General features: G+C 40.3%; 1 protein-coding gene across 10 annotated transcripts in view; it reads right to left on the reverse strand.

Annotated features, from left to right (window-relative positions):
• Positions 1–566: 566 nt before the first annotated feature.
• LOC124119458 (sodium channel protein para-like) overlaps positions 567–17,728 on the reverse strand; it is a 116,304-nt gene continuing 99,142 nt past the window's right edge. For all 10 annotated transcript variants that reach the window (XM_046481966.2, XM_048402891.1, XM_046482021.2 and 7 more), the window contains 9 exons: positions 14,756–15,100; positions 14,156–14,329; positions 13,374–13,496; positions 12,556–12,819; positions 11,896–11,949; positions 10,004–10,141; positions 9,435–9,539; positions 8,252–8,522; positions 567–6,695 (listed from right to left, as the gene is read on the reverse strand). In XM_046481966.2, the coding sequence (XP_046337922.1) occupies positions 5,650–6,695; positions 8,252–8,522; positions 9,435–9,539; positions 10,004–10,141; positions 11,896–11,949; positions 12,556–12,819; positions 13,374–13,496; positions 14,156–14,329; positions 14,756–15,100 (2,520 nt within the window). In that variant the 3' untranslated portion in view covers positions 567–5,649. The remainder of the gene's footprint in view (positions 6,696–8,251; positions 8,523–9,434; positions 9,540–10,003; positions 10,142–11,895; positions 11,950–12,555; positions 12,820–13,373; positions 13,497–14,155; positions 14,330–14,755; positions 15,101–17,728) is intronic.

The following is a 17,728-nucleotide window of genomic DNA, read 5'->3' on the forward strand; positions in this document are numbered from 1 at the left end:
GGTAAAAAGTCATAACTGTCACAGGTAAAAATCCAAAGGGCTACAACAAAATAGTCATAACGGCGATGATAATAATGCTGACTTTATTGCAATTTAGGGGGATATTATATCTCTACAAAGGAGATATGTTTTCAATCATGTATAGCCAATTTGCCAGCAATTTAGAAATGAAATTGAATCAGATAATTTGTAATTGACAATAAGCTTCTCAATATCTTTCCTCTCAAGCAAGAGATTAAGCCACTTACATGTTTGGTGGTTTGTTATTTGTAAAAGTATTATAAAATAAGATATGAATATAAGATTATAGAAGTTGCTACACAATGTTGGCCCAATATCAGCATGCCAACATTCAACCAACATTGCCCTAATATCAGTGTGTTTGCTGTGATGTGAGCAGGATGTGTATGTGCGCAGTGGTGCAGCTTTAAGGCCGTTTTGACTACAGACTGTGGCCGTTTTGACTTTACCTTTTGAGGCCGTTGTGACATGAGCCCGTTTTGACCTGCCCACTAAAACAAGCATGCCAGTCATCATTTGTTGTGACATATACAACAGAGAAGGAATTCAGTGTATGAAATATGTTTATTTCTCGATAAAATCGCCATCCCGTCATATGTTAATAGTCCAACGTGATTTCGAAGCAGGGCTTAAAGACAGTGCTTTCATCGTCACGTGACCAGTGGACAAAGTGCATAAGTTTGGAAAATAGTAACCATGGAAACATTCGTGCAAAGTTTGAATGTCAAGGACATGATGAAGATCTCGCGCTGCTTTACGAGATCAAACAAGCTGGAAATCGTAGGGTATATAATGAATTAGTTCTAGAGATAAGTCTTAAAACGAACACATTGAGCAGATAGGATACGATTCCCTCGTTGGTAGGACAATATAGCGCATTAAATGATGACCGACATACAACCACACGCTCAAATCAACATCCGCTCCGCGAGAATCACATTTACGCCACCTACCGGTGGACACATTGCGACATAAAGGTTATGCACCTTGGGATAATTTGGAATGGCCGTTAATTTGCTAACAACATGAATTGAAAAAACGTGATGAAATGTTTATCTACAACTGGTTACACATTACTCTGGTTGAAATGGAAAATACATCTACACAGATGCCTCTCAAAAGTTTAATCATACAGTAATGGCGACTTACAGGACGTACAATTACCATATACACTCTGGCACGCCACTGAAAAGGCTGTCTGCTACAAGCCTATTCCGACTGTTTGGAATAGCCTGTTAATATCACAACATCGGCGAATTGCCAACCCTTGCACACTTGCCACCAAACGACACCGATAATGTAAATGGCATACTTGAGAGTGCCTCTGGTGGCGTGACAATGTAAGGGGAGGTAACTTATCGAGTAACATTCGGGAAGAGAAACATGGCTTCAAAACTTGAAATTCTTAAACTACACACATTATCTTTACAGACTTCAAAACATTTGTCTTCAAGTCCGAATTCTATAAAACATTATAAACACTAAATTCTACAGTATCAATATAAGCAGATTGGGATCAGCTGTAGCCTCGATCTGGCGCGAGTAAGGTCAAGGTCGAGATTGCCGTGCAGACGTGTACTGGCTCGAAGTTTGAAGAAACAGGAATTGTTGTTGGACAAGGTATGACGGGAGAGAAGCGGACATTGTTAGTCAATTCTAGTACAAAGCGATCTGACTTTTGTTCCAAACAGGCTTTGCAAAAGCGAAGTGGTAGAGAAAAGTAGTTGAAAATGGTGAAGTAGGTTCATCGTCATAGTTCTTTGTGAGAGCATTAGAGGGAGCTGTTGGTTGGCAATTTACAAACAGTTGATTCGAAGAGGAAATATGAAAACATTTCTCAAAGACTGCATACAGTCGAAAAAAGTTGGTTGTAGCGAAGAATATCTATCGATCCTGTGAATACCGTGGGCATCTTTGTCCACAGTAACACAAGTAAAACAGTCACTCTGTGACGCCACTTGAACATTCACCAAAACGTGAAATAACAGATTACACAAGCAGAAGATAGATTGTATAAAATTACTAGCAACTCTTTCAACGAGTCACTATAGCTTTCATGATATTGCCTGCCCAGCCGCTAACAGCCGAACAGACCTACATCCAACCTACCAACTATACCTAGAGACGCAATAGTACCTATGCTATAATACTGTGCACGTAATGACAAATAGTATTGGGAACATATATTCACTTCTGACAGAAAAATCCTCTTGACATCTCAATGAAATAACAGATTCACAGCCAATCTAATAAATACTCATTTGGTATCATGTGCGTTTTATAAGAGTACTTAAACATGTTCGAAAACCCAGAACCTTTTCTGATAGGGTATACACGGCTATTGACTGAATTTCAGAAACGTGTCCATATGTAGACTCATGAATCACGGCTTTGCTATTATACAAGTACAGTGGATTACCCAGTCATGTTCGGATATTGAGAGGGAGCTGATACCAGAGAGATTATAAGTTCAACATTAACGCTAGACACGGCAACATGGTTACTTGAACAGATCGGATGGGAAGATCGAAGTTATGTATTCAGTTTGTACCAAGGCACTGGTAAAACTGTTTTACGGGATTTCACACCACATAATGTTAATATCGCGATAATTACAAGCCATACACGCGTAAGCCAGGTTTAAAGTCTAACGGTGCTTCTAATGCCGAGGCGATTGTTTCGTGTCTGTGCACTCAACGGCGTGCAGGATTATGAAAATCTACAAGCGTTAATGGAGAAGGCTAGAGACCTGGAAGAACTACCACTGACTAGCGATCAAATAACCACAGAGCTGTGTAACACACTTCTGTTACAATCACTGCACGTGTTGAATGCACGTTATTTCTGGAAGCAGAATGTCCTCGTTTGCCAATTATAAGTCAAGGATGTATTAATTGAAACTACTATCTAAACATGATCGGATTTCGTATGTGTAGTGCATTACATACAACCCCGATGTCTCAACATTTAGTGTGAGTAAAAAATACTACTGTTTGTGTAAATGTTTAAAAAGAAGTTTGATAAGATTGGTAGGTCAATGTTTTTGTCAGTAGGTAAAGCCACCGTTGGGGTCCGTTCAGGGGTATGGGAAGACATCTGCGATGATGGGCGAGATGTTTCCATAAAACCAGGTTCAGGAACTGGCAGCGCGGTAAGGGATCCGGTCTATGTTCAGAGCGTCAGGTAGACGATGTCCAACGATTGGCCAATCTCAGAAGTAGCAAAAGGCATATGATAATCACTGACCGACGTGGCGCAATACCCCATGTACATGCGTTCATAAGCTAGCTGGTTTTGTATTGGTTTTCTAAAGCCGGTCTACGAGTGATATTTAACTTAGAAGCTGGTTTACACAGCCGAAGAACTACTTTAACTCGGCAATATAGATTGAATGTTCTAAGTCACCCACAGATGACTTAAAAGCATAGACCGGCGTCACTAAAACTGGGTTTTCATACACTGCCATCTACGAAACATTAAGACTTTCAGGCGTTTGCAAATTCCACTGTTTAAGTAAGCAGATGCACAATGAATCAGGTGTTCGGGAACGATTTGTTCCACTGTGAAACCTTCCTTGGTTTGTAATTTGAAAGGACAAATAATGATTATCAACAGAAACATGAACAAACAGCATAGTTCAAGACTCAAACGTAACAAGCGTGACGTAACATTAATAACGTTGGTGGCGACTGTCGTGACGAGGTAGCCCGCCCATCACGCCGTCGACACGTTGACATCAGGGGATTCGTTGATGATGGATGCTCCGTCGGTGGCTCCGACACGAAAAGCGACATAGCAACTGCGCTTAAGTTACTTGTTGCACTCAGCTCCGGATATAAGGAACCATCGGCTATTACGAACCTTGTTATTACATTCAAGGAGAGATAATACATGTTATTGTTCATGTTCATGTTCAAATAACGAACTTAACTATCACCCTTGGCGTTCGTGACATCCGGTGTTGACTGTTGTACAAAGACTGAAAACTAAGTGGCTTACTGCTGATAAATCTAGATGAAATAATTACGAGAAACGTTGTATTTAAACACTGGATTCGTACACTCATGGTATGAAAATTTAATTTAAGACTGAAGTAGATTGAAATCTATACTGCGAAGACTGTGTGAACTCTTATGCGAGATTGGTCGTGTGACGGGGTTTACAGACCAATGTTAAAGGAGCTCTTTCAGTAATGATAAAACACTGACTATCTAGGTTGTATCTGTTGGTTTATAGTTTTTTATACCTTATTCATATTTCAAGGGCTCATCGAATTTCACCTCTGTCCCCAATACATTTAATATCCTTGACATATATAAACGATTTAACAGTACAATGTCATGATACAAACGTAGAGAGCCCCTTTAAGATTCTGTAGTTACGGGGCGAGTTGTAATGGGAGAAGAGGGATCCGAAAAGTGACATATTTGTTGACGTTAATGGCTTCTCAACAAAGAGCCAATCGTAATGAAACACATTTAAATAGGGACTAGGTTTAGGCAATTGTCAGTCCGAATTAAGTAATACAAAAACCACTCTGTTTCTAAAAATCCAATTTTGTATATCGAAGTTACTGATTATCCTAAGCATACAGAGACAATGTCCTCGTTTCAAACATGACATTTAACGGCTTCTTGATCTAGACTAAACACACCGTAAGCATAGTCCCTTTTTGTGTAAGACGTTGACACATCACCATTCAACCCGGGGATTGCAGATTCAGACTAGAACGTCTATCATTAAATGTAAGGACAAACTCACTGATTTCATTCCGAGAGCTAGCAAAATATTCACCTCTAAAGCAATATCATATTGTTGGATATATTATTTGTCAGTGATGTGGACGAAGTATTGGTGACAGAATTTTGATGGAATTAAAATGGATATGCAGGGATTGCCTTTGGAAAAGACACGTGGTACCAGAATCTGTTTGGGAAAAAGATGTCAGAGATTACCCAATGGGCTGGTGCTTCGGCACTACGGGTGAACTTGGAGATAAGAGTCACCGTGATAGGGATTCTGGGTCTGGGCGTGAGCGTGGAGAGGATGTGGATGGGGTGGGGTCGGTTCGGGTGAGGTTTGGGGTAGGAGATGTAAGGAACCGAGGCCGGTTATGAAGTCTAGCATGATACTACCTTCTACTACATCTGATGGCAACGAGACATGCTGTGTGTGACAGAGTACAGTCACTATAAGCCTGGCGAAGCCCACGCACTCAAATACGGAGCTTATGGTCCCAGTAAAAAAAAATATGTGTGCATGACAAACATTACAAAATTCGCAAAAATTCAAAACTTGCATACTTGAAATAGCAAATGGAAAGACATTACAATGAAAGTTTCATTAATATCACTGAAAACCTTTCGACTAAATTGCCCGTTCGCCTGCTACCCGCCGTTTGGATTGAGTATCCGGGGTGCGCGCGCATGTGGGCGACGGACCATGATACACTGCTGCCTGGGTTCCTTCCGCTTAACTGCTATAGCTCTAGTACCACCACAACCACTGGCCAATCAACACGCGAGCACGTGACCGCACGGATGTGATTGGTCAGCATTAGTATCATCCTGATTGGCTTGAATACCCGGTTCTATCCCTTGTGACTTTTTATTAGGTTTGCTCACTTTGTCACGCCACGATATCACTGTCAGCATGGAGCTCCACTGTTTTTTGCTGTTCTGTCGTATCACTAGCATGACTAGAGGTGGTCTCAACCACTACAGTCTCGGCATCTCCGTTGTCTACGCAATCTTCGTCAATGTCATTCTCCTCGTCGTCGTCCTCGCTTCCATGTTTCTTCCTCCGGAATGTACGGTATGCCTTTTGAATTATTTTAGCTGCATAATGCTCTTTTTGTCTTTTTAATGTACTGCTAACTACCACATATTCCGTTTCCGCTTCCTGTTGCGTCGGCATATCCGGCGTTTCTGTCGTCCCGAGGAAGTTCTTCGTTAACGCATCTAATATGTCTCGACAGAAACACATATCGCCGTCGCATATTGGAATATCCAACTTAACTAGCATAAAGTGATTCGGCTTCTGCAACTGTAACGGTTCCTCCAGGAAATCCACGAAGTCTGAAAGCATATCCAGTTGGATGTATTGAGTAGCATCGGGGTCGTACTTCTCCCATTTCTCATAATACATGTCAAAGTCATCCGGCGTGAGACCCTGCTGTACGTCTTCAGTGGCCTGGCTAAAGTTCTCCAATATGACCGCGATGTACATGTTGACCACGACCAAGAAACTAATCACTAGATATGTCACTAGGTACATTGTAGCTATCGTGTACTGTGTGCAGGGTTCATTTGGCTTACATTTGGCGATCAAGCCATTCAGGACACCGTCCCATCCGGCAGAAGTGCACATTTGAAACAATAAAATGAAACTCCGGAAAAAGGTCTTGAAATTGAAGGCATCGTCCAAGCCGTATTCCTCCTCCGCCTTCATGAAGAAGTTCATGCCCATTATGGCATAGATAAACATGACAAGCGCTAACAGCAGACCGATGTTGAACAACGCCGGAAGTGACACGGCGAGGGAGAATAGAAGAGTTCGGATGCCCTTGGCGGACTTAACCAACCGTAGTACTCGACCCACTCTGAACACCCGGATAACTCGAAGTAACGTTGGGGACACGAAGAAGTTCTCAAAGAAGCCCGCTAACGACAAAGCTGCAACAAAGTGAACCAGTTTTAATATTATGTGTCTTATATATTTGTAGCATGTCATCCACATCATCTTTATAAACATAAGTGCAAGCGATTTAATAATTAGTGGGTCGACAGTAAAACGAATATTGGCCTTGTTTTTTTAGTAATAATCTTGCAACGCCATCCTGTCCGAACGTCTTTATAAATATATGTGCAAGCGTTATGAAATAAATGGGCCGCCTGTAAAAGGAAACATTTATATTACTCAAGAGAAGTTAAGGACCACCCGATTCTTACTACAGATAATAGGTCATACCTCGCTGTGCCATGATTAATTAACTATAATAATACATTTAATATCCTTGACATATATAAACGATTTAACAGTACAATGTCATGATACAAACGTAGAGAGCCCCTTTAAGATTCTGTAGTTACGGGGCGAGTTGTAATGGGAGAAGAGGGATCCGTAAAGTGACATATTTGTTGACGTTAATGGCTTCTCAACAAAGAGCCAATCGTAATGAAACACATTTAAATAGGGACTAGGTTTAGGCAATTGTCAGTCCGAATTAAGTAATACAAAAACCACTATGTTTCTAAAAATCCAATTTTGTATATCGAAGTTACTGATTATCCTAAGCATACAGAGACAATGTCCTCGTTTCAAACATGACATTTAACGGCTTCTTGATCTAGACTAAACACACCGTAAGCATAGTCCCTTTTTGTGTAAGACGTTGGCACATCACCATTCAACCCGGGGATTGTAGATTCAGACTAGAACGTCTATCATTAAATGTAAGGACAAACTCACTGATTTCATTCCGTGAGCTAGCAAAATATTCACCTCTAAAGCAATATCATATTGTTGGATATATTATTTGTCAGTGATTCTTACTACAGATAATAGGGCAAACCTCGCTGTGCCATGATTAATTAACTATAATAATATAAAAGAATCGAGTGGTCCTTAACGTTTTTTGAGTAGTATATATGTACTATGTTAGCTGTTATCTACGGTTGAGTCAGTCCTCTAAGGGATCCACCATTTGATATTTTTTTCGGAGGGGCTGGGATATTTTGCCTGGAGATCAGATAATTTTTCATCTACAGCTTCAAAACCAGATATGTTTTAACTAAAGCCATGAGCCTGAATATTTATTTGAGAAAAACACCTTGCAACAATGTAATTTGTGTTGCATATAAGTTTTTTTTCAATATTCTGATGCAGAATTATTTTTTTAAAGACGTTCCTGGGACAATTAATACTTTCGATATAATTCAATACCAAATGGTCGGTCCCCAAGGCGCGCAATTCGCTATGCAGAGTTACGTCCCTTGGCGCAACTGAAACCTATGGTCATGGGTTCGAATCCCGGTTCGCCCTGACGATATTGCTAGGTTTGTCAGCACCATGCCCTTGTTCACGAGTTTCACGAAAGTGATACACGTCTGAGGCCTGCATTACTTCGGGCTTTCCTTCACCTCACTCACTCACTCACTCACTCACTCACTAACCCACCCACTCACTCACTCACTCACTCACTCACTACATATATGACTAAAGCACTTACCTAAAATTGATAAAATCACAACAACAAAGTCAAATACATTCCACGGGATCTTAAAGTAGAACTGACGCAGTCCTATAATTTTCAGCACGCACTCCAATGTAAATATTGCAATAAACACGATGTTGATGTATTTTAGCGCCTCGTCGATCTCATGAGTCATTCCTTCATGCTCAATCATCATCGTTATCATGTTCAGCAAGATGACCACCATGATACCGATGTCAAACATCTGGTTTGTGGTGACGTCAAAGATAATACCGGCAATCCACAGCTGAAACGAAATATGAATGAATAACATGTGAAAAAACCCTCACTTTTTGTGCTTTCCTGAGAATAAATAATTAAAAAAATATATGTATACTGAAAATAAGTTTGTAAGTCAGTGTTCGAATTTTTTTAAATACCACAGGTCCATAGACCGCCATGAAAAAATTGGTAGTCCTTCAGTGGTTTGGAGACTTTTGTTGATTTGTTTGTTTGTAATTTATACGCCACACTATTACTGCTAAACTGCCGAGCGTAAGAAAGCATGCACTTGAAAATTGATTTTGACCAAAATATTTCAAACTTTATCAAAACGTTACTAGGCTGAAAACAGTCGACGAAACACTGCAAACTTTAGGTCCAAAACACAACTATGATACCCGTATTAAATACATCATCATCGAATATATTTCTTGTTTGTTTCATTTTTAGCCTCTATTGGTACACCTTCTTTTTCTCGGCCGGCAGTTTACATTATGGTGGCGTGTAAATTATCGAGTATGGACAAGGAGTGACTGATATAATATTTTCCCCCAAAACAATTTTTATATTGTTTCTCACATCATTTTCAGAATATCCAGGTTGTCTACAGACCGATTTTTAAAGAATATTTTTTTTAAAAGATTTGTTTTTCAATGAGAAATTGTGAGCTCTATTAGTCTAAATTGAAGTTTTTTTCTGAGATTCACCCAACCGATACCTCAATTCAGTACTGAATATTACAATTGTCGTTTAACGCTGCACTCAGTGTGCGACGGTGTTCTGTCAACAATAGAGTCTGGACCAGACAATCCTGTGATTGGCATCATGTCTTTGGGTAAGATGGCATCCAATCCCGTTAGTCGCCTCTTACTACAAATATGGGTTCTAACCTATTCTAACTCGTAACTGAGGCTTTGCTTCTTGATCAGTGACATACCTTTGGTTTTGGTATGGACTTTTGCGGTGACTTTGACTGCATGCGCTTCATTGCCATGTAGTACTTCTTTTGATCATCTGTCATGAACATTTCCAACGAACCACCCTGTTGTACATAATGTAAATTAAGTGTAATAAGTAGCTCAATAACACCATTGCCCAAAAAACATAATTGCTGTTCGGGTATTTTCCACAAACGAAACTATTCATATCTTTCTCCAGTGCCAACAAACTATTAATTTTGTTTGGCATATTTCTGTTGTTTTACACTCAACAAATATTCCAGCTAATGACGGCGGTCTGTATTTGAGTCTGGACCAGACAATCCAGTGATTGATATCATGAGCATCGATCCACGCAAATGGGATACGATGACATGCATCAAGCAAGTCAGCGAGCCTGACCACCCGAACCTGTTAGTCGCCTCTTAAGACAAGCACAAGCATAGTCGCCTCTTGCAACTCAAGCGTGGGTGTCTTGAGACCAATAATTCTACCCCGGATTTTCACGGGTACACTCATTTATTGTAGGTGTGATGATTATGTTCTCTTTTGCATATTTTTCCTTTACCTTTTTCTTCTGCTGGTTAAAGTTGTCGATGATGACACCAATGAAGAGGTTGAGGGTGAAGAAGGAGCCGAAGATGATGAAGAGAACGAAGTACATGTACATGTATCTATTGTCTTCGTACAGCGGCTGATAGTTGGGCTGAAATTAAACATGGTTATTATTAATTGATTGTTTGCTGTTAAACGCCGCACTCAGCAATATTCCGGCTATATGACGGCGGTCTGTAAATAATCGAATCTGGAACAGATACGATGACATGCATCCACTAAATCAACAAGCCTGACCACCCGATCCTTTTAGGGGCCTTTCGCAACAAGCATGGATTGCTGGAGACCAATTCTAACCCGGATCTTCGTTCGTTCGTAAGAGTCAAAGAACACTAGGTTAAAAGTGAGTGAGTGACCTCGGCTTTACAACGCCTTTTGAAGAATATTTCAGATATATAAGAACATGTCACATTGATGGGAGGGAAGCCCGAAGTAAGACGTGTACCACTTTGGTGAAACAAACGAGCACAGGGGTGGTTTTGTTTGTTAGTTTGTTTGTTGTTTAACGCCGCACTCAGCAATATTCCAGCTTTATGACGACGGTCTGTAAATAATCGAGTCTGGACCAGACAATCCAGTGATTGACATCATGAGCATCGATCCACGCAATTGGGACCGATGACATGCATCAACCAAGTCAGCGAGCCTGACCACCCGATCCCGTTAGTCGCCTTTTACGACAAGCATAGTCGCCTTTTACGGCAAGCATGGGTTGCTGAAGACCTATTCTACCCCGGAATCTTCACGGGTCGGGGTGGTTTCGACAAGCCTAGAGACATAATAAGTACGAAACCGGGATTCGAACCTCCTCCTAACTGTGCACAACTTATTCCCGCGCCTTATTCGTCTGGGCACCCCTGCCACCAACAACTAGAAACTATGCAAAAAGTAATATAAGTGAACTACACTTAACGGGGAAAGCGCCATGAGACACTGTGTGGAGGCAACAATCCAACCATGAATCTACGTATGTATGTGCGTGCTTGCGTGCATGTATGCATGCTTTATATACTTTAGTGTGAAAGACTGAGATTTCCGAAGTTGAGAAAAGTGATATTTTCATAACACTTGATATTTCACCTCAGTGAACATGACACTATTGTTATACAAGAGTTACCCCTCCTTAAATTGTCTCCCTTTGTCGTATGTGACGAGCCCGTACACAAACTGTTGACGTTCTTTTTACGTTAGGTAAGGCAAAATAACGACAGACGGTCGTTCGTGAAGTTTATATCACTTCTTGCCGTTTGTTATTCTCTCGAAAATGTTGCCTTATAAACTGTAAATTTCTCATTTAACTCGTCAATGGAGACTGTTCGTTTCGCAAAGCGGCAGTTTTGTTACTTGTATTCTTTCGCTTCTAACAGGGGTCTCATAGGTTTCAAGAATATTTTTTGTTAAAGTTGATGTTGTATATAATCATATCTTAATGTATGATAAAGAATTGTCGTGGGCCTAAATGTTTTTTTTATACTTTTGTTTATATTTATTAAGATTTTGCAAACATGAAACTACTTTTTGAGTCGCAAATACAAGGTGTGGTGAACTATCCCCGAGTGTTATGTAGGGAGAATTTAGGTTTCAAGGTTTTACATTTGTAATGAAATAATCTAATTTTCTGGTAGACAACAACACAAAAAGTACATAATAAATAAGATATTACCTGTGTCGAGTGAAATATCATGTTTCGCTCATCTTGTGACGGGGGGAAAGGAGAAATATCTCCTTTCCCCCTGTCACTCGATGAGAGAAACATGATATTTCACTCGACACATGAAATAACCTCTATGTAATATCTTTTAAACAATACAATTCCCGTCATCACTGTAAATTCCTATATCTCACCTGTCTGCTGTCTATGGCATCATTCATGATGTCGGTCCAACCTTTGTAGGTAGCCTGTGTCGGAAGAAAAATCGTTATATATTTCAATATGTTTCAAAACGGATGTTAATTTTATAGTAAGGTTAACATTGTATATGCCTTTTAAAGGATATCACGAAGTCAAAGCATTAGTTTACATTACAAGTTGGTTTACCTTTTGATATACAAGTTTAAATGTGTCGAAATCGAAGAGTTTGACAATCCGTTATTATGACATTTTTAACAACACTAAAATACTTTTATGAGTGACCTGAGCTGGCATATGAAGACAGTTTGTACTAGGTCGACCATGTCATATTATGGGGGTAGGTGAGATGGGGTCTTTATTTAAACAAATAATCTGATATTATTCCGTAAATGCGTGACAGAAATAATTTATTTGTTCTCGGACTTTCTAAACGCATCGTCCCCTGGACATGCTAGATGGTCTGACAAATATGTTGTGGGTCAAAACTTGGTATTTTATGGCTTCTCCTTTCCCAGAAAAGAATTGTATGGTATGTTTAAGCACTAACTGAAATAATATTTGATCTCAAACGTAAACAGCTGCCCCAACCTCCCAACCCATTCCCCAATACTATGAAATGGTCAGTCCCTATCAACGTTGACAAATGTACTTACAATTTGGAAAAGGGCAAGATAGGCGTTCATTACATTGTCAAAATTAATCTTTGAGTTGGTCCAAGTATAATTCTGAGTCTCGCACTGGTTCCGGTGATCTACGACGCTGATATTAAGTCTCGTGCCATCTGCATCCACACACTTATGAAATCTGCCCGCAAACAGCTGAACGCCCATGATACCAAAGATCAGCCAAAATACCAGGCACACCAGTAGCACGTTGAAGATCGAGGGTATAGCTTTAATCAAAGCGTTTACCACAACCTGCAAAATTCAACATTTAGATATGGATGTGTGTTGATATCTCGACATGTAACACAAACTGGTTGTTTTTTGTGCAAATAATATATCCACCATATAATCCACCAGTTATGGCTTAATCAGGTAATATGTTACTTATAACCAAGCATATTGGCAGAACTAACAGACAAGAATCTTTATGGGTGCAAGCGTCTTTCAGGGCTCTTTCTTGCCTTTTCATTAGGTGAATAGTCTGTATTTTGGGGGGGCTAGGATAAGACCTTGTCATTAGAGGCCTGTGTCAATACGAGGCCTTGTCTTTCTACCATGATTTCAAAGAGCGTAATACGACTCTTGCTCAAAATTTGTTCACTGGCTGCGTTTACTTTGTCATCGATATGGGGGCCCATGCTCAAAATAGCTTCAAAATTATGACCAATGAAATTGCAGAGCGCATTTGCCTCGACATCTGTGGAAGGGAACTTCCGGTACAATAAATTGATATGCGCTCCAAATGAATTGACTTGTCCGTGTCAGCAGTAAATGATACACTGCTCAAGGACAAATGGAGTACCCACCCTCATACCCTCCCACCGAGAGACTGCACGGAGGGGACGTAGGGCCCTCAGAGTTCGGAGTGCCTTGATAGACCCCAAGTCTCCTAGGTTGAAGGACTCTGCCGCAAGCAGCACGATCGACAGCTGAAACACAGGCAACATTATTGAAAGTAGCCCAAGATGTGCATATCACACGCGGTTGAAACACCCCCTGATAAGAACCATAGCAGGAAGAGTGTTTCGTTGTTTTGACCCTTGAATGGTATCTGGTGTTCTCAAGCACATATATGTAATAGTGAGTGAGTGAGTATGGTTTTACGCCGCTTTTAGCAATATTCCAGCAACATCACGGCGGGGGACACCAGAAATGAGCTTCACACATTGTACCCATGTCGGGAATCGAACCCGGGTCTTAGGCGTGACGAGCGAACGCTTTAACCACTAGGCTACCCGACCGCCCCACATATATGTAATAATAATAATAAAAAGAAGAAGAAGAAGAAGAAGAAGAAGAAGAAAGTGAATGAGTATAGTTTTACGCCGCATTTTGCAATGTTCCAGCAATATCAAGGCGGAGAACGCCAGAAATGGGCTTCACACATTGTAACTCTTTAACCACTAGGCTACCGCATCGCCCAATAATAATAATAATAATAAAAGGTATGTGCCAGTCACAGATCAGTGTGCGTTCCAATTGCACTCTCAGCTTCCTGAGTATATAATTACTATAACCAACATGTTAAACTATTACAATAACTAGTACCCTTGTTATGAAACAAATGATCATTTAATTGACTACCCACCGATACGATGATGAAGTCCAGCCAGCACCAAGCATCCGTGAAGTAGGTTTTGAAGCCGAAGGCCACCCACTTAACCAACATCTCCAGGATGAAGATTGCAGTGAAGCATTTGTCCAAGTACATAAGGATGGCCTTCAAAATTGGCCTTTCGCCAAGGTATTCGTCCTCCAGGGCCTATGTAGAGCATGCTCGAAAACATCAACAATCGCCATATCTCGATTCAAAGTCATCATCATCAACATTGTCAAAATTAAATTTGATAACTGATATACAGCGCAGGTATAACAATATAAAAAATAAGATGGATGCAGCCTTTGCCTTATTGTATAATTGTATAATTCATTTTGGTGTAAAAAGATTAATGAACAGAGTAAAGAAAATACCCTCCAGTGTTTTCCTTTTTTTAATATTTTGAGGAGCATAATGTTTTTCATTGCTTACTTGTTAATAGACAATTTCATTAAGTTCAAATATAAGAATTTGTAAGATGAGATATGATTTGTCTTTGCCATCAATCTTCTTATCGTGTAGAAACAACAAATGAATGTGACCTTAGTTATCAAAGAAAACCTCCGTGGTTTGTCAGCCACAAGTACTCACCAAGGCGGAGCTACTGGCTAGAATCATTGTGATGATGAAGGTTTCAAAGTACTTGTGCTCAGTCACTCTAAACATGAAGCATCGGAATTTCCACCATATCTGTCCTGTCTTGCTTTCCTCAATGGTCGCCAGACATTTAAACTTCCGTGTGCACACCTTACACAAACAGTCGTCTGGTTCCTTCACATACACGATGTCAACTTCGTTAATTTCCGGCTCTCCGTCGGCTTCGACCTTGATATCCTTCTCGCTTTCGGAGAGTGAGCTTGAGCTAGAACTGGCCTCGGAACCTAACATACTCTTCGAGTCTTTGTTCACAGAACCCTCGCTACACCTGCGCGGAAGCTGAAAGCAATCACGTGATGCTTACAGTATTTCTGGGAATGTTTGCATACAAAGAATGACACACAAATATATCTACAAATGTTACTAAATCATCTATATTACATTTATATTTATGAAGTTTAATGGCGAATTATGTGAAAGTGTTTGAGGAGCGTCAATTGAGATTCTAGTGAGTGAGTTTGGTTTTACACCGCTTTTAGCAATATTCCAGCTATATCACGGCGGGGGACACCAGAAATGGGCTTCACACATTGTACCCATGTCGGGAATCGAACCCGGGTCTTCGGCGTTACGAGCGAACGCTTTAACCACTAGGCTACCCGACCGCCCCCAAGAGATTATAGTTAAACAGCTCAATGGTTTACACAAGAGACAGCGGATATCAATAATTTGACAGCACATTTGAATATAATTATGTTTTGAAACTTCATAATCTGTCTATCAATCTATCAGTCAACATGAAACGTTTATAGGATGTGAAAGATCTACTCTATAAACTCCACGTTACAATGCCAAGAACGAAATGAAATTGTTCGAACAAAACAGATGGGGAAAATTGCAACATAGATAAACAATGAGTGGATATGTGATGATAGATGTAAGTGGTGCGAGTTCCAGTTTAATGAAACTGTGTAATTACCAAGTGTTAAGCATATTCCTTCATGTACAGTTTAATGTCCATGATCACTTACTTGTGATGGTGACCTGCACACTAGTATTTCGCCAGAAGACATACTCATCTATAATTGATCACAGGCTGACACTATCAGGTTCGAATTACAGGTCCGTAGCTGTACAATGCTTGTAACCCGTGAAAATTGGGTCTTCAGCAATCCATGCCTGCCGTAAGAGGCGACTAACGGGAACGAGTGGTCAGGCTCGCTGATTTGGTTGATGCATGTCATCGTATCCCAACTGCGTAGGTCGATGCTCGTGATGTCAATCGCTGGATTGTCTGGTCCAGACTCGATTATTTACAGACCGCCGTCACATAGATGGAACGTTGCTGAGTGCGGCGTTTAACAACAAACAAAGAAATACAATGCTTGTTTCAGCAACTACTTGCACGCTTGGTCAGGTGGTTAGGCTGTGACATTGCTAATAGAATGTCATCGGGTAATGATAACGTGCTTATGTTTTCAGTCATTGGTTAGCCGAGTAATTTACTCTCTGTCATAGCTGGAATAATGCTAAATGCGGAATTACACATCATTCACTCACTCAGTGTTTCATACTCAAAACTTTTACATTTTCTCCTAAACATATCAAACTGAAAATAAGAACCAAAACACTACAGTTTCAGACCCGTGAAGATCCGGGGTAGAATAGGTCTTCAGCAACCCATGCTTGCTGTAAAAGGCGACTATGCTTGTCGTAAAAGGCGACTAACGGGATCGGGTGGTCAGGCTCGCTGACTTGGTTGATGCACTGTCATCGATCCCAATTGCGTGGATCGATGCTCATGATAACAATCACTGGATTGTCTGGTCCAGACTCGATTATTTACAGACCTCCGTCATATAGCTGGAATATTGCTGAGTGCGGCCTTAAACAACCAACCAACCAACCACTACAGTTTCATAGGAGTACAAGGAGTAGTGTGTAGGTGTATGTAGTCGTGGAATATGTAACATGTGCAAGAAGGTGTATGCCGTGAGTGACATATCGAAATCAATAGTCATGAATGTACCTATGAATTGCTCTACACTACCAAAAACACGCTTGGCAGCAGGGTACAAGTTGGAATCCAGCAATTAATGCTGTTTTAGGTTCAGGATTTTTCAATTTCGTTTCAGAAGAAGGATTATTATCTAAATGCTTGTTAGCATCCGTATACTCACTATGTCAGATCTCATCGTCTAGATAGGAAACGGTAGAATATTGCTAACAAATTGAAATGTGAAAAAATATAAATGAAAAACCAGAAATAATTTAATATTTTTTACAAAAAAAGAAAAAAATGCTTCCGCTTCATCAAGATATCATAAAAGATTATTTAAAAAAAATACTTTCATTAAAAACTGTTGAATATTTATCTCAAAACTCCCGCCCCCATATATTTTGTCCCTACCTACATAACATTTTGGGGAAATAAAACAATATGTTTGAAATTGGATTCCGGCCTACCGACCTGAAATTTTGGACCAAAAATCCGTAAAACCCCAAACTGTCTGGCCTTAGGGTTACTTCATAAAACATATTTATATTTTGCTGACAATTCTCATTCACATAATGTGAAAATTCAAAATATGGACTCCGCCAAGTTGACTGACTGCACTGTAAGAAATGAACTTCATTCGCAAGGCCACAGTGATCATTTCAAAACACCTCAATTATACTTTAAGACTTTCTTTGACATGGCTAGATCACCTGTTGATCCTCAGATGCTCAGACTATTGGCCACTGCTAAGCCAATTTGAAGATCTTTTTAGCTTTAGTACGTAGGCAGCCGCGAAAGCGGTGACATATTGCCCTCGAGAACATCGTCTACTCCTCCCTTACTGTCCACAAGATCTTTCAGTTTCACGAACAGACATGAACCGGTGGTTGCTGCCAAGGTTGTATTGCTGAACCAAGGGGAGGTAACTATGTGAACCAAAGACGACTACAGGATTATCTACGTGCTGA

The sequence above is a fragment of the Haliotis rufescens genome, unplaced genomic scaffold, assembly GCF_023055435.1.
Source record: "Haliotis rufescens isolate VD_foot unplaced genomic scaffold, xgHalRufe1.0.p SCAF_3, whole genome shotgun sequence".
NCBI lineage: Eukaryota > Metazoa > Mollusca > Gastropoda > Lepetellida > Haliotidae > Haliotis > Haliotis rufescens.